The 27,560-nt window shown below is 36.2% G+C and overlaps 1 protein-coding gene across 6 annotated transcripts; it reads right to left on the bottom strand.

The window, feature by feature from the left end:
- Positions 1-10,643: 10,643 nt before the first annotated feature.
- Positions 10,644-26,839, bottom strand: LOC117570189 (putative lysozyme-like protein). 6 transcript variants are annotated; one of them, XM_034251678.2, is made up of 6 exons: positions 25,325-26,839; positions 24,340-24,624; positions 15,154-15,366; positions 15,017-15,099; positions 14,827-14,945; positions 10,644-13,064 (listed from the first exon to the last, which is right to left on the bottom strand). In XM_034251678.2, exons 1-6 carry the CDS (start codon positions 25,978-25,980, stop codon positions 12,789-12,791), a joined length of 1,632 nt encoding a protein of 543 aa, XP_034107569.1. In that variant the 5' UTR covers positions 25,981-26,839; the 3' UTR covers positions 10,644-12,788. The 6 variants fall into 6 exon arrangements, with proteins under 6 accessions (XP_034107569.1, XP_051860936.1, XP_051860924.1 ...); XM_052004976.1 differs by lacking the exons at positions 24,340-24,624; positions 25,325-26,839 and adding an exon at positions 20,309-20,393; XM_052004964.1 differs by lacking the exons at positions 24,340-24,624; positions 25,325-26,839 and adding an exon at positions 20,253-20,378.
- Between the last annotated feature and the right edge of the window lie 721 nt (positions 26,840-27,560).

Below are 27,560 nucleotides of genomic sequence, written 5' to 3'. Positions count from 1 at the left end.
TTGTAGTGATTTCGTTCGTTATGCATAACAAAGTCATGCCGAAAGCAAGCCAACAAACATACAATTTAACGCCCCAAAACACAAGATGGGGATGAGCGAACGAACAAAACTAACGATCGCTGATCGCTTCCAAAACTGATTTATTTGACACGCCCCATTGACAGTTGCGGAGTGATGTCTTCACTCCGAAACGAGTTTACCAACTTACGACTCCTCTCCGTGTCAATTGGTCACTCTCAACAACTGACTCATTTCCATTTCCAATGTCAAAGATTAGGCAAATCGAGGAGGGGGAAGACTTCTTCAAAACGATAAAAAGTGTGACAATAGAAGAGGTAGTAATAAAAAAAATAAATAGGAGACAGCTTTTAAGATAAAGCTAAATTATTTTATAAAAACTTAATTTAATTTAATGGCGAAATGACTAATCTCAACTAAAAGCTGCATAAAAATTAGAAAAGAATACTGCACAGAAAAAAAAGAGTTCTAAAATCAAGATGTTGGTCTCAAAAGTGCGTCGAGAACATGAAGAACCTAAAGTTAGAAAACACATCTTGATTTCAATAACATTTAATATAAATCTCAAGTTCTTATTGATAAGACAAAAAAAATTTTATAGTTTTATAATCAAAAATTTTATAGGATAAACAAAAATTTATTTTTTAACTATTTATTTATTATTTTACATTATTCTTTATTTTTATCTTTAGTTTTGGACGAAAACACTCAAATCTATAAAAAAAAACTTTATAGGAATTTCGATGAATTACAGAATTTTTTAACCTAAATCTTGAATTTTGGTCTCATTTGGAAAATTTGGCATTTTTTAGAGTAATGTTCTTAAGAAGAATTTAAGAAGTTGTTCGTAGAGTGGTTTGATTTTAGAACTTGGTATTTTTTCAGTGTGCCATTAAGAAATTCTAAAGATTTATGTTGTAGTTCATATTGTTTTAATACAAGATTTATTTTATGACGATGACAGACTGATTGACGCTTAAATTTCAAAAGTGATCAAATTTACTGTAGCTTTAACTCTTCTGAGATCATCCTATTAAATTGGCGCTGCTAAATGGATTTTTCCCCATTATCAGGCCGAATAATGTCACATCTATTTGTGGATTTGCAGTTGTCTCAAAAGAAATTCCCCCGAATGCAGATCAGAGTTAAAAGTAATGCTAGGAATATCTGAGTCATATCTAAGTGGATTGAAAGTTAAATATTGTGTGGAATTTGGTAAAAAGTCGGCGCATTTGCTAAAATGCAAATATCGATACATTATCGATAACATAACAATTATTGCTCTGTTTTCAGCTAATTTGCAATGTTAATATCCGCAGCTCGGCACAACGAAAAGAAAGTGTTTCTTATTTCGTATATTAATATCTTTAGCAAATTAACAGATATTCCAATGAAAACAACAACATCAACAACATCGACAGACTTGTTACGCATCGCCTTTGAAATGCGCCGAATTCGAAGTTCATTTTATTTATTTTTCTTATTCGCTGATCATTGTTGTTGTTGCTGTCGCTGTTGCTGTTGTCTTTCGATAGATAATAAAGAAGGCAATTAAAAGCTCGGATCGATAAATTAGCAATTATGTGGAGAGACAGACAGACGGACGGACAGACAGATAGACAGACCGAGCGATGGATACGGCAGATACACAGAAACAAGATTTCCAAGAACCTAAGCTCGATAGCAACATTATTATTGCGCGACGCGTATGTAAAATTATGTAAAGTTCAAGGCGTGAATGATTTGTGGGCATGGAATCATTCGCTATATTTGTAAGCCATGACTAACCCCGCACTAACTAAGCGTAGATTAATGCGATTCGCCACATTTACATACAAACACATATTTACCATACCACGCACTCAAAGCTGTAAGTCAAGGTGAAAGAAAGAGACGGATATATACTTGAATGTGCTTTCTATACGCATTCCTTGCAGTCACAGCAAAGCTCACTGCTATGTAACTTAGCTGCACTGACTGCTTCAACTGTGTGCTGTAAGCAAAGGTGAAAGAAAGAGACAGATGAATTGCTTTATGCAGATTCCTTGCAGCCGCAGCAAAGCTACTTGCTATGTAACTCAACTGTGCTGCGCCAAAAGCTGCCTGTCAAGTCCAGAATTTTTTTATATGTTGATCGCTTTTATTCTCATTGCAATTGCCTTCCATTTAACGGTACATTGTCGTAATTACCCAAACCGGACTCTTAATTAAATATATATATAGCAGGCAATTAAGTAAAATATTTATTCAGATTCGACTCGATTGCCTGATTTCAGCACTAAATTGGTATGTGAGATGCCAATCTAGCGCCTAATAGCTCCCGGCATTCCAGATCTGGCTACAGCTGTCAGATTTGGAGCATTTTGTGGCTTATTAATTTAAATTATTATAATTGATATTTTATGGCTGCATTTGCACGCCATGTGCCGGCTCATTTATTCACGATTCCCCCCACCCAAGACAGCAAAAAAAAAACACAACAAAAAAAACAGATTCGATCCAGGCTTTTGAAATTTAATAAACTGGTCAATGTTGTTGTTATGCCTTTTGTCGACAGTTTCAAGTCATAAATAATATCTAACTGGCTATATAATTCGTCTACCCGTAGGCACTGTACTAAATTGGGTAGCTTAGCGGAATAGTAATCAAGCGTGGGCGCTTTACAATGCCCGATCGAATTTCTTCTGTCTTAAGAAAATGTCTACAAATTCCAAAAAAGCATAGAAAAATATATGAAGGCTTTTCGAGGAAGTAACTGCAATCAAATAACAGATGAATATCATCGTTAAAGATTTCATTATTGCCAATTTTAAATTTTAAACATTACACTGTTGCCAAATTTCAGTACAATCAATGCTGGTGGTTATAGTTCAAAGATGAACAAGATTTATGTTATTGGTGTTACGATCGTTAAGGATTTTATTGCGATCTTTACTTGTTGCCAAATTTCACAATAAGCATTACTTACTTGCTGCCAAATTTCATTACAAGCAATGTGGAGTTCAAAGATGAACAAGATTTATGTGCTATTAGTGTTTATGACTTTAGAAATTAAAACAAATGAGCTTGCATAGTAATAACATTAAAAAAAAAATCGATAAATTGCTGAAGCAAACCCATAAAATGCTATGCGAAGGACCAAAGATAAGCTTAGAGCACCAATCTGATCAGAAAACTGTTCAGACTGGATGCACACAGCTTGCAAAATATTGAATAGAAGCAAAAGAATAAACTCAATTTGTAATCAGGTCGGGGTATGTTAAGGTCGACTAAAGTCGGCTTAAGGAAATGCACAGGGCAACGCCAATTAGAACGACGAGAGGAGAATGAGAAAAGACAAAAAAAGGCAAAAATAGAAACAAACTGTTGATTTTTGGCAAACGACAACGGGCAACAGCAACAGCAGCATTGGAATCAGAATCCGAATCTGAATCCGAATTTGAATCAGGTTTTGATTTCGATATTGATTTTGGGTATTGGTTCTGGTTCTCTGTGGTCTTTGACCGGTTATGCATATCAACCATATATTTATTTTTTTTTTTTTGTTCACGTCATTTTTTTTTTCTGTTTTTTTTTCGTTGTGCCTCAATCATCTCTCCTTCTCCTCTACTGTTTGCTCCTTTTTATGGCTGTTTTTATGTACGCCGTGTGTTTTCTACTCATTTTATTTGTTGTTGTGGTTTTCGGTTTTCGTTTTTTATTTTTCGCATATATTTATAATGCCTTACAAATAAATAACCAATCGAAATTTGCATAAGCTAAATAGAAAGCTAAACACGTTTTGCTTTTACCCGAAACGTAAAGTTTTTTTTTTTATAGTTTATAGTATTTTTTTTTTCTCGAAGCTATGATTGTGATATTTTGGGTAGGTGGATGATCGTAGTACGTAGGCAAATGTATGATGATGTTTTCGGCCAGGAACACATCATAATTTATCCATGCGAACCAGTTCTAAAAGCACTTGGATTCTTGGATTGTCATCTCGTTTGATCGTTCGTTTCGTCAATGATCTCAACGCATGTGGGGCGTGACGACAGCTGCAACACAGAACACATAGAATCAGCTGGTAATACCCAAAAAAATGATCAAGGAACCCACTCTTCTTCTTCTTAATGATCATCTTGTACTACTTGTCGGTTCGTCAATTCAAATTAACACGCGATAAAAATGTAAAATTCAGCAATGCAACGATTGACACGACGAGAAAAACACCCTGTATTCACTTTGCAGAAATCTTTCTTAAATTACAGTTAAAATAAAAGCAAAATATGCTTGATGAAACTGTGTTAATTAAAGGTTTGTATGACATAAGTTTGAACAAGTCAAAGATAAAGCATTTCACACGTTTTCTTTTGCGCATCAGCAAACATGAAGTGAAACAACTATTTTAATAAATCCCAAATTTCATGCCAAAAATGTTCTAATTTCAAAAATAAACAAATACCAAAAGAACAAACACAGAAAATTATGAATTTTTCCTTTTTTATTTATAAGTATGCCCCATAAATTTTGCCAAATCCAGCTAGCGAATTAAAATGACACGGAACAAAGACATTTCACAGCGAAATCGTATGAAGAACGCCAGGGAAGTGGGAAGATTGGGAAGATCGCAATTTAATTATACCCTTATTTATCTATTTTATGGCTAGAGGGTATCAAAGACACACAAAGACACCCATAAAACTGTTCATTATGTTTATGATGTATCTGTCATTGTGTGCGTGACTTGTCTGGTTGTTTTATCTTTTAATTATAATTTGCATACTAATTATATTAAAAGTCTTCATTGTGCGATTGTGATGCATGCAGAAAATGTGAAAGACGGATCGACAATTCCCACCTCCGCCTCAAGATTAATAAAAAAGAAAAAAATATAGTGTTTATAAATCATATTAATACAACAATCGAGATCAGTTCAGGTGTGCAATTTGAATTTGGATTTTACGAGTTGTTTATTAAACAATATTTAAATTTATTCCACTTTTCCGCAACGCTCACTAAAAATTAAAACAAAAAAAATCGAAATTATACTGACTAAATCGGGTTTTTCGACAGCAGTCTATAGCTCGTTAATTTCGGTGTGAGCGGGTTCTAAAAATAGCCAAGTCAAAGGCTATAAAGATAAGCTTCCAATAAAATGCAAGTCACAAAATTTAAAAAAAAGACTACAAATTCCAAGAAAGCATAGAAACATATTTTAAGGATTTTCGAGGAAGTAAGTGCAATCAAATAACAGAGAAATATTATGTTTATTGAGGAATATGATTTTATTGCAATATTTACTTGTTGCCAATTTTCAACACAAACATTACACTGTTGCCAAATTTCATTGCAATAAATTTGTAGTTCGCAGATGAACAAGATTTATGTGTTATTGCTGTTGGTGACTTTATAAATTAAGTCAAATGAGCTTGCAGAGTAATAACATTTAGAAAAAGTCTATAAAGTGCTTAAGCAAATTAAAAAAAAATGCTATACGAAGAACCAGAGATAAGCTTAGAGCACTGAACTGATCAGAATACTGATCAAAGAGCATGAAAAACATTGACAACAAATATAAGAATGAATGAAAAGAAATTAACGCAAGAACACAAGATCCAATGAATATTTTGGACTATAGTAGAAGGGAATTTGTATATATATTTCTAAACTATCCTCATAAATACATAAAGTGTCTTCATGATGAAAATGCAAATCTATTAATTTCACAAGTCTAGGAAAAATCAATAAAAAAAAACAAGAATAACCAATGATCAAGTACATCAAGTACTAATATGCGCATCAATCAAGAAAACAATCAGAAATATTGACTTACCCACAATTAGCTATTAAATAATCCAGCATTTCCAAGCTGCGAAATTCTTCGTTGATCCATCAATCAATAATGTATTAAAGTGATTGTATCGCACGTATCGCGCACTTCAAAGCAATCAAATCACATCAAATCAAATCAAATCAATCAATCATTCCACTTGACTTCAATTGTCACTCAATCAGCAATCCACGAGGAAGCCACAAATTAGTTAGAACCACGGGGAGCTTCACACTCACACACACACAATTCGTGATTGTAACGAACACACACATTTCCGTAAAAGTTGCGCAGCTTTCCATTAATTTATTACTATTCCATTACCACTCAATTTATCACTACAGCTTCTCGACTTTCCAAGGGCAACTGCAGCCGTAAATGCAGAGAGAAGAGCATCAAACGGAAGTCACAAAACTCGAAAAAAATATAAAATAAATGAAGCACACATCACAGAACAGAAAAAAAAAACACAAAAAAACAGCTGAAGACACTTGCTCCACTTTGAAAAGGTTTACACTGCCAGACAGAGCGACTCCAAAAGCTCACACAAGCACACAAATATACATACATACATACACATGTACAAGCATACTAGAGAGAGAGAGAGAGAGGAACAACAAAAGCAAAAGCAACAGCGCGTGCGCCGTTTGACAGCAGCGCAGCTTCGGCAGAGACGGCAAAGCGAAGAGAGCTTACAGTTAGTTATGACAGCGTGTGTATGAGTACGTGTGTATGTTCGTGTGTGTGTGTTTGCTTGTGTGTGGCCCAGCGACGCGTGCGCCGCATGCGCAGCTTACACTTCATAATTTATTTGCTTTTGACTTTGTGTTTGTTATTTGTTATCGTTATCGTTGTTGTTGTTATTATCGTTCTTCTTCTTCTTTTTCGTTGATTTGCTTTTATATAGCTTACACATGTCGCATTTAGCCTTTTTTTTGGCGTTGTGCGAGCTTTAGCTTTTTTTGCTTTCTTTGTGCAGCGCGCATTTCGCTATAGCTAAATTATGGACATTTTATCGTTCTTGTTTAGCCGCAGCTTTGACTTTTTTGCATTTGTATGTGTGTGTGTGTGTGTGCTGAGCTTCATCATAATTTGCACCTGCACGAAAAACCGCACTCGCAAATTAGGTTCATTAAGGCGCGGCAGGTGGCACAGTGGCTGCAAAAAGTCAACAGCTGCATCACTGAAATAATCAACAATCATTTCAAATTTCATTAATAAAATATACAAAAGAACAGGTGTTAGATTATAACATGATGACGAATGAAATAAAGTAAAATAAGAAAAGATATTTTTAATATAATAATAAACAATAATTTTCAATTTTATTAACAAAATAAACAAAATATAACAGGTGTGAAATCATAAAATTATAAAGTAAAATAAGAAAAGCGATTTCTGTAAAGAATTTTTTTGATTTTCGAACTAATTTTAAAAGTTTTGAATTATTTTTAATAAATTTGAATCTTTTTGAAGTATAGTGAAATATGAGAAGTGATTACTCTAGAGATTTTTTTGTTTATCAGACTAATTTTAGAAGTAACTGAAAAAGTTTTCTATAGTTGGTAATATAAAATAATAATCTAAAAAAAAATCTATTCAAACAGTTTCTCTAGAGATCACTTTAAGTTGACCAGATTATTCTTTGCTATATTATTTTGGATCTTTTTAAAGTTATATGTACTGAAGAAATTTACTATGGTTGGTAATATAATAAAAATAAGAAATCATTTTAAATTTCATTAAAAAAAAAAACAAAAAAAAAGGTGTTTAATTGTAAAATGATGGCAATTAAAATAAAGTAAAAATAAGAAAAATTCTTTAAGTGATTTCTCTAGAAATTTTTTATTTTGTCAGAAATGTTTTAAAATATATGGATCTTTTTTAACTGTAAATGTAGTGCAGAAATTTCTTTAAGTAATATAATAAAGATACACTATAAAAAAATGGTACCAAACTGTTTCTTTAGAGATAACTTTCAGTTGACCATAATATAATATTAATTGCTATATAGCTTAGTAGGTCCTGAAGAGATTTCTCTAGAGATTTTTTATTTGCCAGACTAATTTAAGTTTCAAAATATTTGAATATTTTCTAAATATATATATACTTCAAAAATTTACCATGGTTGGTATATAATAATAATAAACTATATGGAAAATCTATTCAAACGATTTCTTGACAGATAACTTCCAGTTTACCAGATTATTCATTGTTATATTGCTTATTTTATAAGTCTTAAGTATTTATAGAGTATTTGGACAACTACATGCAATATTTGAAAACTCTAGCTTTGGGCGAGAATGAGTTCATTGGGTTCAGAGCGCTGCAGATGACTGGTTTCAATCGAGAAATGATTGAAGATGTGTTTGCTTTTGCACTGTGTCTGCGTCTGTGTTGTTTAATTTGTGTGGAGGGGTTTTGTGATTTGTTTGGGATCGGTTGATAATTGGTAGCTTAGTAGATCCGCTTTGGTGGTGTTTATTAACTTTGCGTATAGACTGTCGTCGTTCCCCATGTCATGCCATATGGCAAAACAAGTTTAGCCATTAGAAGCAACGCTTGTATTTTGTATAATCGACAGATGAATAGACAATATCTAGACACACACACTTTTTCTTCATCTTCTTCTTCTAACTCTGACCCCCGTGAGTAATACATCATTTGGGTTCTCCGATCGTGATCATGATCGTGATCGTGATCGTGATGATCATCATCATTGTTGGCACTTTAATGGACACAAATCGATTTGAATCGATTGGATTCGTATCGAATTATTCGACATTTCCGCCTGCTGCTGTTGCTGATGCTTTTGCTTTTGCTGCTCACTTAGGCGCAGCAATTTAAGAATTGACAGCAGATCTACCAATTAATCTAACATAAAAACATCCGAATGGCAATAAAAACAAAAAAGCAGACACTAATAAAAATAAAAATACAAATCGAGTATCCAAATCCAGATAAATTGTTATAAATGTCTTTACGAATTAAGTTCATAAATTAAATCGCAGCTACAAAAAAAAAACAGAAACACAAAATGTCAGCCATAAATTTTACTCTGTTCCAATAGTTGAAAGTTGTGTGTTGAGAGGTTTTTGATACCAACTATTCATGGGGTAGAAGGGTATCACAACTTTCTGACTGCAGCAAATGTATAGGTATATAGGTATGAACCTAATAGTATGTCGATATACCAAATATAGTCTGCGGTATATTTTGTATCATTAGCAAATGTATGATACAGTGAGTCTAAATTGTTTTTGGTTGACAATTTGGTATTTTTGTAACGCAATGGTATATCAATATACCGAATAAAGTCTTTGGTACATTTTTGAATTTTTAGACATTACAACTTTGTGCATTTTAGTTGCTTTGGTTGACAATTTGGTGTATTTTGAACCTAATAGTATATCGATATACCATCTAGTCTTCGCTATATTTCAGAAAATGTATGTTCGAGTGAGTCTTTGTTGCGTTGGTTAGTTCTCTGGTATATTTTGAACTTAATAGTATATTGACATATCAAATATTTTTCGGTATATTTTGTGCCTTCATCAAACGTATGTTTCATTGGGTCTTAGTTGCTTCCGTTGACAATATGGTATATTTTTAACGTTATAGTATATCGCTATACCAAATGAAGTTTTTGACAAATTTTACTTTTATTTAAAAGAAGTAGCGGGTATCTCACAGTCGAGCACACTCGACTGTAGCTCTCTCACTTGTTATTTATAGTTTTGGCATCAGGAAACTGACAAATTCAACGAGACTCGTGACGTTTTACATTCTACTTTTAAGTTTTCTTCTATATGAACGCATTTCATACACTCTTCTTTTTAGTTTTAAAGAGTATTCACACTGCATTTTCAACTAAGGGTTTTTTTTACATTAGTTATAATGAAATGGAACACAACTTACCAAAAATAACTTTGTAGTTGATGCCTTGAAATTCTAATTTGTAAAATGAGCGTATTCAAGGTTCGCTGCGAGCTTTTAATGTGCTTCCAGATGATTAATGAAGTGTATTATATTTACGCGCTTGAAAGCTTTCAATGTGCTTCTGTTTTTGATGCTTCGAAATTTCAATTTATTCCATTTGTGTAAAGCAAGCATATTCAAAGTTCATTGAGAGCTTTTAATGTGCTTCCATCACACGTCAGAAGATTAATGAAGTGTATTCAATATACGAATTTTCTTGATGCCTTGAAATTTCAATGTATTCTAATTTTGTAAGTGTATTCAAAGTACGTTGAGAGCTTTTAATGTGCTTCCAGAAGATTAATGAGGTGAATTCAATTTACATTCTGGGGAGCTTTTAATGTGCTTCCATCACACGCCAGAAGATTAATGAAGTGTATTCAATTTACGCATTTTCTTGATGCCTTGAAATTCCAATTTATTGCAATTTTGAAAGGCAAGCGTATCCAAAGTTCGTTGTGAGCTTTTAATGTGCTTCCAGATGATTAATGAGGTGAATTGAATTTACGCTTCACGATTGATTGTGCAATAGGTGAAAGGGTATTGCGCAGTCAGTATTACCTCCTGCTGTGTCTTCTCATTCTCCGTTTCATGTGCTGACAATGCGGAAGTCAGTTCAGTTTCCTTTTCAGCTTAGACTTAATCGCAACAGCCCAAAAGTATGCATCACAATTTTTGGATGCGCTGAAAAGCACGCTGTGAAAATGTTTCGCTTTATGTTTGCTTTTTTGGTTTCATTTTTTGCTTTTTTGTTTTTTTTTGTTTTATTTAGGATTTATACAATAACTTAACATTTGTTTTGCTTTTGGAATCTGGAAATATACAATATTAAATATTGATTTCTTGTTGCATTTATTTTGTTGTTTAGTTCACTGATTTCATGTTTTTTTTTGTTGTTGATTTGCTTTTCTTTTCTTGTTTTTTTGCTTCTGGTTTCACGTTTTTTTTTTTGATTTCTTGTTCTTCTCTTGATTTGTATTCGAAATTTAATTAGCACATATTTTTCGGGGATTGCTATTACATATATATCTTTTGTTTTTCTTTTCTTGTTCTTTAATAATTATTATTACATTTATCAAATGCAGCACTTTAATGCTTAGGCTGAGTGTTGGTTGGTGTGTATGTGTGTGTGTGTGTGGGTTTGTATCGGTGTATTGAATCGGTTCTCGTTTATCTATTTGGTTTAGCTTTCTGTAAGTTATTTTTTTTTAAGCGCGACATTCTATGTGTGTGTGTGTTGGTCATTGTGAATGTGTGTGTGTGTGTGTATGTGTGTGTGGGTGGGTGGGTTGATGTGACATACATACACACACACACAGATCTAATTAAATCGCAAGCACAATTCAAATGATGCTGCTGAAAATCCATACGAAAAGTTGACTTTTCCACAAGCAGGAAAAAAAAACGAAACAAAAAAAAAAGGAAGCCTGAGAAAACATGAATTGGGAACGCAAAGTTTGTTTGTGTGTGTGTGTTGATTTCTGTGCGTTTTTCATGCGTGACAAATTCAACTGGGGTAATCGATATCGATATCGATATATCGAGAATGAAGACAGACAGAAAGTTATAGAAATAGAGCTTTTTGCTGTTTAAGGTTTCGTTTTAATACAAATGCAAAACTGCATTTTAGCTATGTATACGTGTGTGTGTGTGTTTATATATGTATGTATTCGTGTGTGTGTGTGTGTGTCTAGTTTTTGTATATTTTGTTTAAGGTTTAACATTTAATTTAATTTCTTTACTTTCATCGTCATATAAATAAAAAATAAATACATTTTTTGTTTTTTTCTTTCTCTTTTGTTTTCTTTTCTTGTTCTCATTTATGCATGCAGGCAAAACTTTTGTTTTTTTTTTCTTATTTTTTTTCTGTTCATCGTTTTCTCATTTTTTGTTTGTTTTTTTTTTTATGTTTATCGACTTTTTAAATGTTCTTTAAAAAGCTGCACTAATTTTACAAATACGAAAAAAATATATATTATATATATGTATGTATGTATATAAAGTCGAGTCACATTACAAAAAAAAAAAAGGAAAAAAATATTTATATACGCATATACATATATATATATCGATTCATATATATACGCTATATAATCAGCATCATAATAATTCAACAGCTGATCTCTCATGTTCGTTATGATGTCTCAACTGTTAGCATCGGCTTTGCACTTACATATATATATATATCCAGACTAACAAATATATAGACACACACAATATATACGAAATGTGTGTATATATTGTGCATATATATCATAGTTACAATTTCATTAAATTTAGGCTGCGACTGCAACGTGGGTTCGACAGCGACAGCAATAGCGCGCATTGAGTTTAGAGTGAGTCGGCAATAGCAAAAGCAGCAACAGCAGCCGAAGCAGCGGCAGCGGCTGAGTCAGCGACAACAGCAGCAGCAGCTGTTAAAAGCATTTAACAGAGTCGCTGTTACAGTCATTAACAGAGCCGCTGTCAAGCGTCGCTGTTACTGCTGTTACTCCAGCAGCAGCTGTTACAGCACTTAACAGCTTCACTGTTAAGCGCCGCTGTTACTGACTCTGCTTTTGCTTTTGGTTCTGTTGCTGTTTCATTTCTATGTATGTATGTTTTGTATGTGGGTTTTGTTTGTTGGTTCTGTTCAGAGAGCTTGCGTTTCATTTTCTCATTTAGCTATTTTCATGATTGTATGTGTGTGTGTGTGTGTGTGTAAGCAAGCGAATAATGCAGCAGCATTCAAATATCAACAGCTTCGTCAGTTTCAGTTTTTAGCATTTAACATTAACATTAAATATGATACGCCTCCCTCCCTCCCTCCTGCTCCTCCCTCTTCAACAAGTGATCCTTGCTTGCACTTGTTGCCATCCCTTTCTCTATTTCTTGTTCTTGTTGTCGTTCTGTATGTTTTGCCTCTGTTTTTGTTTGTTTCGCTGTTGTGTTGCCTCTCTGCTTCGTGTCTCGTTGTTGTTCTTGTTGTTCTTCTTCTTGATTATTGCACCACACAGCAGCCCTTTTTCTTGTTCTTCTTCTCGTCGATAACCACGTGACTAGCCGAAGTTGGTCCAGGTACCACTTGCTTTGAGACTTGAGCCAGCGAAGTGACGCCATTATTGCTCTCTCCTCCACCTCCGCCTCCCTTTCCATTGCCAGCCACCGCCGTTGATTTGCCACCTGCTCCACCCCCGCCGCCGCCTCCTGTTGATCCTTCCACCTTGCTGCCGTGGGAATTTGTACCATTTTGTGCTGTCGCTTGATTTTGCGAGAGCTGCAAGCGAATTAAGTTTCATTATTGCAAAAGTACAACAGAGAAATATTCAGTTGTCAGCGAGTAAACTTAAGCGAGTAATTGGAATAACGAGACATTCAGTTTTCAGCGAGTAAACTCAACTTTTAGCGAGTCAAATTTCCCAGTTCAACAAATAATCTGAAACAAAACTTCTAAACGATTCGCTTTTCATCAAAATTCAAACATTGAGCTTGCAACGAGTAAACTCAACTTTTAGCGAGTACGAACGAATCAACGAATCTTCTAAAACAAATTAGCTTTTTCTAAACGATATGCTTTTCATTAAACTAGTTTCAATTTCAATAAATTATTCCCTTATTTCAACGAAAGCAAAAGCTTTTGTCGAGTGCACTGAACAGAGAAACTTTCACTAACAAGACATTCAGCTTTCAACGAGTAAATTGAAATTTCTAAATGCTGTAAATAAATTATTCTCTTATTAAAATAAAGCGTACAAAAGAAGCAAGAGAGCAACATTCACTAACGAGACATTCAACTTTCAACGAGTAAGTTTAACTGTTTGCGAGTAAAATTTCCCTTTTCAACAAAATTTCCAACATATTAGCTTTACACAATTAAAAGTATTCTAGCTACAGTTCTGAACGATTTGATTATCAAATTTTTAGTTTTGATTTCACTAAATTTTTGCCTATGCATTAAAGTAAACTATTTTTTTTGGCACATTGCTTAATATAGAGTGATGTTATTATTTATTGAGTTTCAACAAATTGTTTGAAAACCTTTATCTTTAATCTTCTAAGTTGGGAAAATAATCTAATCTTCAAGGTTGTAAATGTGTTCGTTTTTAAAGTAAACTATTTCTGTTTAGCACATTGTTTAATATAGAGTTAAATTATTAAACTAAGAATGCTATAAAGTTTAGCGCTGACAAGTATTACTATTACTATTATTATTATAACTTAGATTAGAAATAAATTTATAACCTAGTGTAAATTTAGTAGCGCTGAGTGCTTTAGCCCTTGGCTTGGAATTGCAAAGTAACTAAATAATTTCTCTATTTTTGTAATGCTCAAGGAACACAAAACCGCTGTTTAGCTATAATAACAATATTAAGTCGGAGAATAATTGACGGCGTCTGAGCTTCGTTTTTAACTGAAGATTTCATAAAACTAATAGTCACCTCACAAACTAACATACTATAAACACAGATGAAGCGTCTACTCTAGTTGAAGGTGGGTGCTGACTTCCAGCTTTCCCAGTTCTTTGACATTTCGTCGATGACAAATAAAGATGAACTCTCTACTCTAGTTAAAGATGGATGCTGACTACTTGCTTTCCCCGTTCATGCAACTTTTCCTGAGTGACAAATACAGATGAAGCCTTTACTCTAGTTGAACTGCTTGCCTAGTTGATTGCTTGCTTTCCGTATTCATTCGACAGAGCTCTAATTGAAGATGGATGGTGACTACTTGCTTTCCCTGAGCATGCGACTTTTCGTAAGTGACAAATACAGATTATCCCTCTTCTCTATTTGAAAAAGGCTGCTGACTGCTTCCTTTCCCTATTCATGCGACTTTTCGTTAATGATAAATACAGATGATGTATTTACTCTATTTTGAGAAGGTCTGCTGATTGTTTCGACTTTTCGTGAGTGACAAATACAGATAAGCCCTCTGCTCTAGTTGAAGTTGGGTGCTGACTGCTTGCTTTCCCTTGTTTCTGGGTGCTGATTGCTTCCTTTCCCTGTTCATTTGACTTTTCGTAGGTGACATTTGCTTACATTTGTTTTGGTTACACTCTCGCCTATTGCAGTTGTTGCGCCGTTGCAGTTATCATCGCCATGCTGTGCGTTGCCATTGCCTATTGTACGATCCTCTGTGGGCGTGATGGGTTTGCCACCTGTCAAGCCGCATGAAAATTGGAAGAGATGAATCCAAGAGAAACGAATGCATAAAAAGAAAGAAACTTACCACGTATCATGCTAACAATTTCATCAGCCTCTCTGGATAGATCGCCGCCTGGACGAAAAGGATTATCCCAGCCGGAATCAGTGCTGCAAAAGTACAAGTTTAGTGTTGGTAAACGCTTTAAATGAAAGTCGACTCACCTCTGCTGTCTGTCGTAGGCTGGTCCTAGGCCTCCAGTCGGCTGCATCGTCGCCGTCGCCATTGTTGTATAGTCTAAGTTACAATTGTAGCTACTAAACGTATTATCTAAATTATCCGCAAAACTCGTCAACGAATAATCGTTGCTTGGTGGACAAATCTGTTGCGGTTGACTGCTTTGGTAAATTGAAACGCGAACTATCGAACGTTCCGATCTGAAATGAGGCACAAATACGCAAAAAAAAAAAATGAGTACTTGAAAAAGAGGCAAGACAACTATCGAGAGAGATAGAGAGAGAGAGGGAGACAGACACACACGCATTCCTAAACAGCTTCGTCACATTTTCCCCCCAATGTCAATTAAATTAAGTCATTTGCCAATTGCGCGTCGCCAGCGATTTGAACTTTTCATTCAATTCAATTTTCACGTTTTCAATTCGTTTCATTTCACAAATGGAAATTGACAACTCTCCGACCGCAAATCTCGACGCGTGCCTTTTGCATTTTGCATTATATAACGCCCCTGGAGAGTCGCTCTATAACTGCAGCTCTAAAAAAGAGTGTCAATCAACCTGCAACTAACATCTTCCTTTTCCAGCTTGAGCTTCTCTTTCTCTAATTGGGAATTGCGGCAATGAAAATTGCCAATTTAGTCACAGCAAAAAAAAAAAAAAGTGCAACCAATTCAGCAAGTTTTTAGTGCTGCCAAATGCCCATGAAATAACGGCAATGTCAACGCTGCATTCAACGCATTGAAGATCGTATTATAAGTAATGAAAAATGGAATTTTAAAATATATAAAATACTGTACAATAAATTTCAAACTTATAACGAGGAATACAAATTTAAATAAAATTGAAATTTAAATTTTAGTCACAGAAAAAAAAGTGCAACCAACAATTTTTCATTAAACACATTAAAAATCATGTTATATTTAATGGAAAACTGAATTTATAAATGAATTTATAAGATAAGATATTTAATACATTTAAATCGTATTATGAGGAATACAAAATCAAAAAAAAAAGAATGGAAATTCTCTAAATTAGTCGCAGCAAAAAAGACAATTCAACAAAAACAATTCCTCAAGTTTTCATTCAACTGACTAAAGATCGTATTATAAGTAATAAAAAATTGATAAAGTATTATATAATAAGTTTAGAAAAAAATTGAATTTAACACTTTCTTATGTGTTAGAGAGAGTCGAGTGTTAGACTGTGAGATACCCGATACCCATTTTTAATGAAAGCAAAATAGTTCGGTATTATTCTTGAAATATACCAAATTCATATACCTCAAACATACTATAAAAATACCGAAAATATACCATTTTGAATATAAACGAAACAATACAGTATTATGCACAAAATATTCCACATTGATATACCGCAAAAATACTAAAATATACCAAAAATCTATATTTAACATATTGATATATATATATATATATATATATATATATATATATATTCAAAATATAACAAAGACAACAAAATATACCAAATGCTATATTTAGTATATTGATACCACATTCAGAATATACTATAGACTCGAAAATATACCAGATTATCAGACAAAGCAATTAAGATCCACATTAAGAAAGCGTTTTTTTCTCATACAAAAAAATTTCTTAAATAATTTCGACATTTTTTATGTGTTCTGATTAAGAACCTAGCAATTAGTTATGTAATTCTTCGTTTAATATTAATTAATATTACTATTATTCAAGTTTTAAATTCTAAGTTTAGTATAATATATTTTTCATTATTCAAATAGAATGTTCTACATAAATAAATAACAATTTTTGTCGACCATATCTCGTGTTTACTCAAACAACATTTTAAAGAGATTTAGAAGTCGGATAAAGTTAACACAAGTTGATAAGAAATTGGAAATTTAAAAGTGCAAAACTGCGCTGGCGAAGTTTGAGTAAACGTTATGATATCAGACCTCATTCAAGAGAAAGGCAAAGAGGCGAAGAGGGCAATGCAAGGTGACGGACAGCGAAGCAAGGTGGAAAGTTGAAAAGTGAAAGAAATAAAAAGGGTCGAGTTGAGTTAAGTTGAGTTTCCCCCTTCTTCAGAACTAGATACAAAAAATAAACAAAGGGCAACCCAAGGCTACAAAAAACAATAAAGTTGTGAGTCATTTCTCACCGGCAAATCCTGCGGTGATTTTTATCATCTGGATTGCATAAGTTGGACTGTTTTATGTTAATTACTTGCGGTTTTTTCTTCTTCTTTTCTTTTTTTGTGCACGTCAATCACACGCTATAATTCACAACTGGTTCTGGTCGCAAAAAGAACGAAAAAAAAAATACAATTACAAAGGTAACTCACTTTACGGCCAATTTTCTTGCTCTTTTAACTATTTCTTTTTAATGGTCTATTCTTATGCCTCCACTTTTGTGCTTTCTATTTTGTCGACTGTTTCGTTGGCTTCCCAGAAATGCGAGTTAAGTGAACTAAGAACCGATATTTTAAAGTCTTCTAAGCTCCAGTTGTGTCTGTGCACGTTTCCATCAAACAATCTATTCTGCTTCCCCCTCTCTCTCTCTCTTCCATCTCTCTCTCTCTCACTCCACAGCTATTATCTGATGATCTTTTGTCTGCCCGTTTTAGGCTATTCTTCTGTTCATTTTGCCAGTCATTTTTCAACTTGTAACACAAAGCAGAGAAATAGAAAAAAAATTAAGAAAAACATGAAAAAACAAAACTTCGACAAATGTTTTAAACTATCGACTATCGATCAACAAGTTTTAGTTTTTTATCTGTTTTTTACACTCTCAAGAGTAAATAGTGAACTTGTGTTGTGTAGTCTAGTGTTGTTGTCAGCTCATTGAGCATGTGAAGATTACGTCATGTGCCGAAATTGATATGCGCGAATGCGACAACAATAACAATAACAACAACAACAATAACTGTAACAAGCTCAGCGACAAGAACTTACAAGCAAAAACAACACAAATAAAAACAAGTTTTTAAAATGTTTTTCGAGTGCTTTTTCGTTTGGCCTCGCTTCACGAAGGGAGGGAGGGAGGTAGGGGGGGGGGGCTGCTTCTGCTTATTGTCGTGTTTCTCATCACAAAACTTCCTTTGAAGTGTTTGAACACGAAAAAGTAAAAACAAAAACAGCAACAACAAAAATGAAAACTACCAAAAAACAAAAAAATACTTGTTGCTGTGCGTGTGTGTGGGAGGGAGACAACAACAGAGGTGTTGGCAGACGAAATGCAGCGCGAACTTGAAGCTACTGCTGCTGCTTCTTCTTCTTCTGCTTCTTCGTCTGTTTGCTCTGCTTATAACAGTAGTTCTTGTTGTTGCTGCGCTGCCCGCGATGAGCGCATCGGCTTTGGCGGCAAAGCAGCGCAGCTTTCAATTAGTCTGCAGACGTCACACACACACACACACACATACGCATATGGTCAGTAGCACACGCAATGAGAGCAGCAGTAAATTAATTTAACAAATTACACATGTATGTATGTGTGTGTGTGTGTGTGTGTGCCCCACCCGTTGCTGCTGCTGCTGCGTTTTAACAAAAATAATGAAATTAAATGTTAATTGAATATTTTTGCACTTGACGTCAAACGACAGCAACAGCAGCAACAACAACAACAAGCAGCCATTTATTTTGCATGCCAATTGGGGGAACGTAACGAAACGAAAAGCAACGAAAACGAAACGCCTGCAATTTGTTTTTGCATGCGATAAAAGGCAGCGCTGCATTGCGACGCAAACTGCGCTGCTGCTGTGTTGTTGTTGTTCTCCTTCTTCTTCTTGTTGCCCAGCAGTCGGTCGGCATTTCATTTTTGAAAATTTTAAAACATATACACCGCACACACATCACATGGACTTTATATTATAGAATTTATATTATACAAAGACAACTCAAGAGTGTGTGTGCGTGTGTGTGTGTATATATATAGAAATAACAACGTCGCAGCAGGCACGAACACAGCGTCTAAACTTAAAGCTATGTCTAATTTATGTACAAACAAGGCACTATATTTTAACACACACTGTTAAAACCGATACATCACACACACACACACACACTTGTACACTTGCTGCTAGTCGGGCAGTGTATTTTAATTGCGTTCACAGAGCATTAGCAGCACACTGAGCGAGAGCAACGCAGAAGAGAGAGAGCACAGTGAGAGCGAGCGTAAGTAGGAGAGCGCTTACTCGTGGGGAGTGGCTGCTGAGGGGGGGTGAGAGGGCGATGGGGTGTTGAAGTGGCGTTGGCGGGCAATGTAGGTGTGTAAGAAGCATGAAGAGGGAGGGGGGAGGTGGATTGGCAATCGCGGACTCGTGTGTATTATTTTTTGCGATGAACTCACTGCGCGCATCCCACCATGGACAACAAAAACAACAAAATAAATATAAGAGCAGCAGCAAAGCGTAACACAGTGTGTGTTTGTATGTGTGTGTGTGTGCACAACACAAATTACTTTCACATTGTTATTTGCCTATTTCAATTATAATAATATGTATTGTATACAATATATTTGCCAGGCCACTTTTAATTGCGTGCTTTCCACTGTGCGCTCCCAAAGCGCATTTACCAACACTGTTGGTGGGAGTACAACCTTAACACCCAACCCCCACCTGCCCCCGTCACTCTTCCACCCACTGTCAACCACTTGCACTCACTGACTGCGCTGCTTGCATGTGTTAGTGTGTGCGTGTGCGTGTGTGTTTTGTATGCGTGTGTTTGTGTCCCTCTTTGGCACGCACGATTGACTTTTGCATTTGAATCTGCTTTGCTGTTGTTTTTTTTTCTATTCACTTGGCATTTTTGTTGGCATTTTATAATTTGTTAACAAACTAATTCACGCACTTGACAAACTTTTGGATTTTTTGTTTTTTTGGACAGCTGCTTCTTCTGCTGTGTTTTTCAGCGTTCTGCTTCCTCTTTGCGATTCTACGCGCGTTTTACTTTTGCGACCACCGTTCTTGCTAGTTAGCTCCGTCCTCTCTCTCTCGCTCTCTCTCTTACTTGTTCTCTCTGCCCTTTGCTCAACGACGGGAGCAACGCGACGTCGTCGGATTCGGATTCTGCTGCTGGGGTTGTTTGAAACAACAACACAATAACGTACAATTTACAAAATTTGAAATGTATGATGATGAGCGTAGTTAACTTTTTTTTCTTTACTTTTTAAGCGCCCCGCACGTAATTCTCGTTTGTTGTTGGCTGTTTGGCGTTGTCGTTGCGTTTGCCTAACTAAACTTGCAAGCTTGCTGCTAAAAAGTAAAAGATACAATACACACACACATACACACACACACGAATGTTTGCAGGAGCACACGGCGCTCTCGCTTGAGCCGCTGAGAGAGCGTAAAAGAGAGCGTGTTCTCTCGTGAAGTTCAGACGAATGGCGTTGCCACCTTACTGCATATAAGTGTGTGTTTATTTGTTTTGTTTTTTACTGCGCACAATTACCGTTTTATATTTATTTACTTAAAAATTGCAACAATTTAAATGCCTTATAACAAATAAACAAATTTCGATTTGTATATTTTTTTGTTTACGAATTAAATGCAATAACCCAGTTGGAAACCTGTTTGGTGAATGCTTATCAAATCTGATTGGAGATGAACTCATCAGGCCAACTAAAAAACACAAAAATAAAATGACCAACTAGCCAAATTTAGAAACATTTGGGCTACATAATAAGCGCACATTATTGGCTGGAATTTCTAGCAAATGCGCGCAAAATTCGCCAATTTGGCCAAACAAAAACAAACACGAAATTTGGCAGCTGTTAGAACAAAAACAACAATAACAAGGCGAGAAGGAAAAGGCCAACAAACTGCGTCTTTTATTTCTGTCATATTGTCTGTTGATCTTTTATGCTTTGTTGTTGTCAAGCTGCGCATTAACAAGAGAAGAAAGACAACAAAAGAAAAAAAAGAGGCAACGCACATTGTAAAATTGTAATGAAAACAAACAAAAACTAAAAACGGCAATGCGCACACACACATCTGGCAACGCTATTAAACCAACAAACATGACATCACTTTTTTTTGCGCACTCACTAAAATGCCAAAGTAATATGGACCGAGCGAGTGAACTAGAGAGAGCGATCCAATAAGAGAGCAAAGCAAGCTCGCTCTCAATCGAATGTTTTGCGTTCTCTCTGTCGCTGCCGCCGCGCGCTCTGCTTATGTTATACACAGCAGCAGTGGCAGCAGCGAGCGGTGACGGCAGCGGACGACGACAGCGTGAACAAAAATAAAAATAATAACATAAGAAACATAAACACATAACTATATAAAAAAAAAAAGGTACTCGAAGCGCCGTCGCGCTGTCGCTGCCGCTGACGACGTCGCAGTCGGGGAAGCTGGGCTGATGAATGCAGAGCGGCAGCGAACATGTGAATGTGGAAGGGGGTGGGAGGGGGAAGGGGAGAACGCGTAACACACAAAATTGAAAACGGGAGCAGCAGTAAGAATTCTTTTTTTTATTTTATGTTATGTGTATTATTCGTGTGTATGGTTGGAGAAGGGGATGGTGATGGCAGAGGGAAGGGGGAAAGGGAAAGAGGAAGCTCTTGTGGGCGGAGGTGGGGAGGTTGCTGTGACAGTTAATAAACGGGGTTGCCACACTGGTCAGCGACAGACAGAGCGACGCGATGCTGCCAATTGGGAACGCTGTCCGTCCGTCTCTCTATCTGTCTCTTTCTATTGTTGTCGCTGTCGCCGTCGCCACAAACTATTCAGAGCAAACATGCACAAGCACGCACAGAATGTTTTATACTATGCTTTGCTATGTTCTCTATGTAGGTAATAAGGCTGACTAGCAACACAGCAACAACAACAACAACAAGTAAAGCAACTACAACAACAACTACAACACGCACTGCTGACCAGCGACACAATTACACGTGGCTGCGTGTTAGTGTGTGTGTGTGACAATGGCTGCCTGCCGTCCCTCTTCCTCTTCCTCCTCACACCCTTTGGACACTTTGCTGCTGCTGCTGCTTCTTCTTGCTGCTATGCATGTCAAGTGTGGCCACCGGAAAATCAATCGCCTGACTGACAATTCAACACACACTCTTACACACACATGCACACACACACACATACTGAATACTTTCACAATAGCTTTGCTCGAATTTCAAGACATTCACTAAAAATGTGCCCAAACATGAAGAGGTGAAAGGGGAGAAGGGGGCTTTTCGTTTCGCCTCATCTCACCTCAGCTCAGCACTGATCACCTTCACCTCATCATCGCATCTAGCACTGTGATTTCTTACAAATCAAACCGTTGATGTCGCAAATACATTTAAAGCTAGAAAAGAAGCTAGATAAATTTGAAAATAAGCTATATTTCAAGATATAAGCTAGATGCAGCCAGTACTCCCTTCTCTATTAAATGTAGTATTAAATACTAAATTTAATATAATAAAATAAAAAAATTAAGAAATAAATTTTACAAGCTCTTCCACCTTCAAATATGCTAGAACTAGCTTATAATAAGCTAAACTGGCAACACTGCTAAAACGTCTCTTCCGCAGCCTCTCTTTAACAGCATCTTCCCTCATCTCCCTCATCGTCACACATTTCACCTCACGTCACCTTTAACAGCTGCCATTCATCTCATAAACATAATCGATAATAACAGCAAACGCTTTGTTCTTGTTCTATGCTTTGTCTTCCCCCTTCCCCACCTCTGCCTTACCATACATCATTTATCTTTGCGTAGATTTGTGTGTAAAAGAAAGTTCTTCTTCTTCTTCTTTGGATGACATCACGTTGCGCTTAAAGCGGCCAACCGGCAAATTAAAGCTCTCTCTTACATACGACAACGACAGCAAAGGTCAGAAATAAATAAAAATCAGCTTGACAGCTCCAAGTGTGTGTTTAAGTTATCGATAAGCTCGCTGCTATCGATTAACAACTGCCAAAAAGGTAAACAAAGCTTAAGCGCTGCTTGTGTGTGGGCGTTTATCGATGGGCAGCTTAATTATTTGTTGTAGGCGCTTGCGTGGGTGTGGCACGTTGATTAGACAACACACACACACACACACACACACACAAATGTATGCAGCCGAAAAAGATGTGGGTCAACAACCACCAAATGGAGTTGACCTACATCATGCTTTAAAATGCACACACACACACGCTCACACATACACCAACACACACTTCAAACGAAGCATTATGTAATAAATGACGACGATGGCAGCGCAGTTTAACGGTATTCATTGCGACCGCTGCTGCTGAGAACGTTCAACTGCAGCGCCGGCGCAGACGGCAAAACAAAATGAAGAAAACACAGTTAGAGCAACTCCAATTGGAGTCGTTGGTGGTGTCCGCATGCAAAATGCTTTCCAATTGGAATGGTTAAACGGGAGAGAGCGAAAGAGAGAGAGAGAGCACGTGAGAGAACGAAGCCCCAAAGAGAGAGCGTAAACATTGGTAAACAGAGCGACGCATCCTGCTATCTTTTTAACCTCTCTCTCTCTCTCCCACTCTTGCGTGTGTTTTATCGCAAAAGGAAGTTTTAAAATGCAAAACGTAATTATCGATTAAAAGTTGAATGGCTAAAAGAAGGGGGGAGGGGGAATTTCTGTTTGTTTTGCGGGGCCAATGCGCTGCAAAAAGTTCATTGCATGCAATTTGGCACGACTATTTAATGCATGCAACTGTGTGTGTGTGTGAGTGTTTGTGCTTAGACAGAGATCAGCTTATGGCTTATTTGGCTTACGAATTGCCCCAAAAAAGTGAAAGCTGCCAAAAACTCATTATTCTGATTACATTCTTTTTATCTTCTTTCTATGTACATATGAGTGCGATGAAAAAAAAAGTAGACCTAAATTTTCGAGAGCAAGATGCATAAAAAAAACGAAAAAAAAAACAAGTAAAGGGTTCATTAACATTCGAGGCTAGATTTTTAACTAGAGATGAGAGCGTGAGTTAAAAGCAGCAGAGCAAAAAAAGCTTTCACTCAAGTATTAAAAATAAACTGCTGCTGCATATCATAAAAATAAAGAAACCCAAATAGAAAATCTAATCAAATTTGCCAAATTAGTTCAAATCGTTTTATTGCCTAAAGGCATGCAACTTAATTATTACGTCACAGCTGCTGCTGATCAAAGGCGCAGCCATTTTGTTTGTATACATAGTACACATCTCTTTCTCTCGCTCTTTCTAATTGCCTACTTAGTGCATTGTACTTACTCTTCCTGCACTTCGATGCCGCTGTCGTCCATATTGAGTTTCGCATAGTCACCATAACTGTTGTTGCTATTAAGCGTCGCGGTCGCTGCTGCTGCTGTTGTTGTTGTCCCCGCTGCCGCCGCTGCTGCTGCTGCTGCGGAGCTCAGCGTCTGTTGCTGCTGCGGCTGACCAGCAGCGTCGGCAGCATCGAAACCAAAGCTCGGCTCCACGTGCTCGGACAGCGGCGTCGGCGTCTCAAAGACCAGCGTCTCAACCATTGAGCCTTTTGACGAGCCAAACGAAACGCTGCAGAAGGAGAGAGAGAGGAAGATTGTGAGTAAAGGAGCAAAGAGAGATTTGCATAATGCGTAATCAGCGTTGCCAATTTAGCTATTTATCTGCTAGATCTGACGGTTTTCAAAAGCAAAATGCGGCATAAATTATAAACTAGCGGCTAGCGCGAATTATAGCTATTTTTTTTAGGCATTTCTGACGTAATTTTGGCTTTTAAAATTCATGTATCTTTGTGCTATCTTTTGAATGATATAAAAACATCGATATGCCAAAAGAGCTTTACATTTTTATCGGTTTTTACTATGAAAACAAATAGATACTAGTTCTAGACCATCATCCGTCAAAAATTCAGCTGCAGAAGACGGCAAATTGACAAAATTGGCGAAATACTCAAAAATACTTAAAAAAAAATAAATACAAATGAAAAAATTTGGCTTTACTAATCTATCGTTATTTTTTAGCTGGTGGTTTTTAGCTTTTTCATGTTATTTTAGCTTTATTATGAAAATGAAAAAAAAAATGGTTTCACTAAACTATCGTTATGATTTAGCTATCAGCAACATTTTCTGGCGGTTTTAAGCTTTTTTCGTAAGTTATTTTAGCTTTATTATGACCTGAAGAATTGACAACACTGTGCGTAATTAGGCGCAAAAAGGAGCAAAGCAAAAAGGAAATCAAAACAAAAAGCTTTTTTTTGTTGTTGCGTAGTTACCGTTTGAGGCCGACGCTTTTGGTGCCCAGCTTGCTGAGCTTGGGCTTTTTCTGATTGGTTGTTGTTGTTGATGTGATTGGCGGGCGGTTGAATTTATCACTTTGATCGCTGGAATCAGCGGCGCCAACTGTTGTTGCCGTCTCCTCGGACAGATCCTCGATGTCGCTGCGGTTGCTGTTGTCGTTGTTGTTGTAATTGTTGTTGCTGCTGCTGCTCTCCAACAGCAGCAGCTGATGCTCCTGTTGTTGCTGTTGATCGTTGTTATCGTTATTATTATTATTATTCATGCTCTCGTTTTCGTGTTCTTGTTGTTGGCGGGACGGATGCATTGTTGTTGTATGCACAAGTGGCAAAGCCAGCGACAACGAAGTTGGCGGCGACGTCGACGGCGGCGGCGGCGTTGTGCTGCCCAGCAGCCTACTGCGCTCATCATCTGCACTCGCAGCAGCGACGTCGACTGCACTAGACGTCGACGTTGACGGCACGTTGGCGAGCATTGCTGCGGTTGAATTGAGCTTTGCTTTGTTGTAGTTGTAGCTTTCGTTAGTAGTGAGATTCAATTGCTGTTGCTGCTGTTGTTGTTGTTGTCTTTGTTGCTTATGCAGATTCACAGATGGCGCCACTGTATCATTTTGTCGTCGGCTTAACGCCAGCATGCGTGAGTCGTGCGTGAGTTGAATGCACTCACGTTTAATGATCACTCACGATCACGTAAAAAGCACACAGGAAAAAAAACAACAAAACAACAAAAAAAAAAAAAGAACGGCAATAACAATGCGACAACGTTGGCAATGTTTCACAGTTGTGTGCTTTATTCACTCTCTATCTCTCTCTCTGTTACCGCTTGATTGAATTTAAACCGGACGCAGCGCGGCAAACGTCGCTGCTCGACGTTAACGTTATAATGACAACGACGACGACGACGACAATTCTTGCATACGAATGCTTCTCTGCTCTGCTTTGGCTTTGGGGTCGCTGCTTTGTGGCTACTGCGCCTTTTTTGTATCACCTTTTCTTTCACATACACACAGACACACACCAACACTAACACACATGGAGAACGAGAGATAAACGACTTAATTTCCGCAACACAAAATTGAATAGACTTTTGAATTTCCTTCCACACACACTCACGCTAAATATTTAGCACCCAAAACACAACACAAACAACAACAATGTGAAGGATGATAGTAAGAGCGAGGGGGCGGGAAGAAGAAGATGCAAAACGACGAACGACGCTCGATAATTGCACTTGGCACTAAACACAACGAAATGCGGCGGCGACGGCGGCAGCAGCGGCGACTGCTGTGTTGCGCATTTAACACACGTTTATAAATAAATATGCTAGATATGCATAAATCCGTTACGTTTCGTTTTTTATTCTTTGGTTCTTTCGACTCGTGTTGTCCTGTTGCTACTTATTTGATTGCGTTCTTGCGTTCTGTTTCTTCGTTTTTTTTTGTATTTTGCTGCGCTTCGAATTTCAGCCACTGTCTCGCCGCCAGTGTGACTGAAGTGTCGTATTCAAATAAGCCGACTGCATGGAGTACATTTGTGTTGGGGGCTCACCTTAACAGTTGCTTGTGCTCCGGTCACACTGCTGCAGACAAAGTTGTGCACAGTTGGCAGCATTGCGCTCCACAGTTGCAGCAAGTTGGCAGCAATGCCAAAGAGTTTGACTTCAATTTTAATGCGTTCTACTTTTTGTAATTATTTTATGCGTTTATTTTATAGTACTTGTTATTTTACTTTGTGTTCTTTTAGTAGCTAATTTAGTTATTTTTCTTATTATTTTACATTATTATTACGCACCTAATTTATCGTTTAAATTATATTATTAATCATTTAGTAGCTAATTATTAAACAATATTAATACGCATTTCAGAAAAACAAATTGAAGAGATATTAATTTTGTATTTGATTTATTCATATTTCTTTATTACATTTTTGTAATTATTTGATTAGATTAATCTACTGCGCTTAAACATATTATTTATTTTTTTTTTTAAATTTTTGTCTATTACATTTTTTTTTATTTTATTAGATTAATTTTTTGTGCTAACACATATTATTTATATTATTTTACATTTTGTTGTATTTAGTTTATTATATTAATTTATTACCCTTCACATAATATTTATATTATTTATTATTATTTTGGGTTTTATTTATTTTTTTATTTATATTATTTCTTTATTTTTGTCAAATACATTTTGTTTTATTTATTTTATTATTA

The sequence above is a fragment of the Drosophila albomicans genome, chromosome X, assembly GCF_009650485.2.
Source record: "Drosophila albomicans strain 15112-1751.03 chromosome X, ASM965048v2, whole genome shotgun sequence".
NCBI lineage: Eukaryota > Metazoa > Arthropoda > Insecta > Diptera > Drosophilidae > Drosophila > Drosophila albomicans.
The sequence above is the reverse complement of the archived record's forward strand: the minus strand, read 5'-3'. Positions and strand labels throughout refer to the sequence as shown.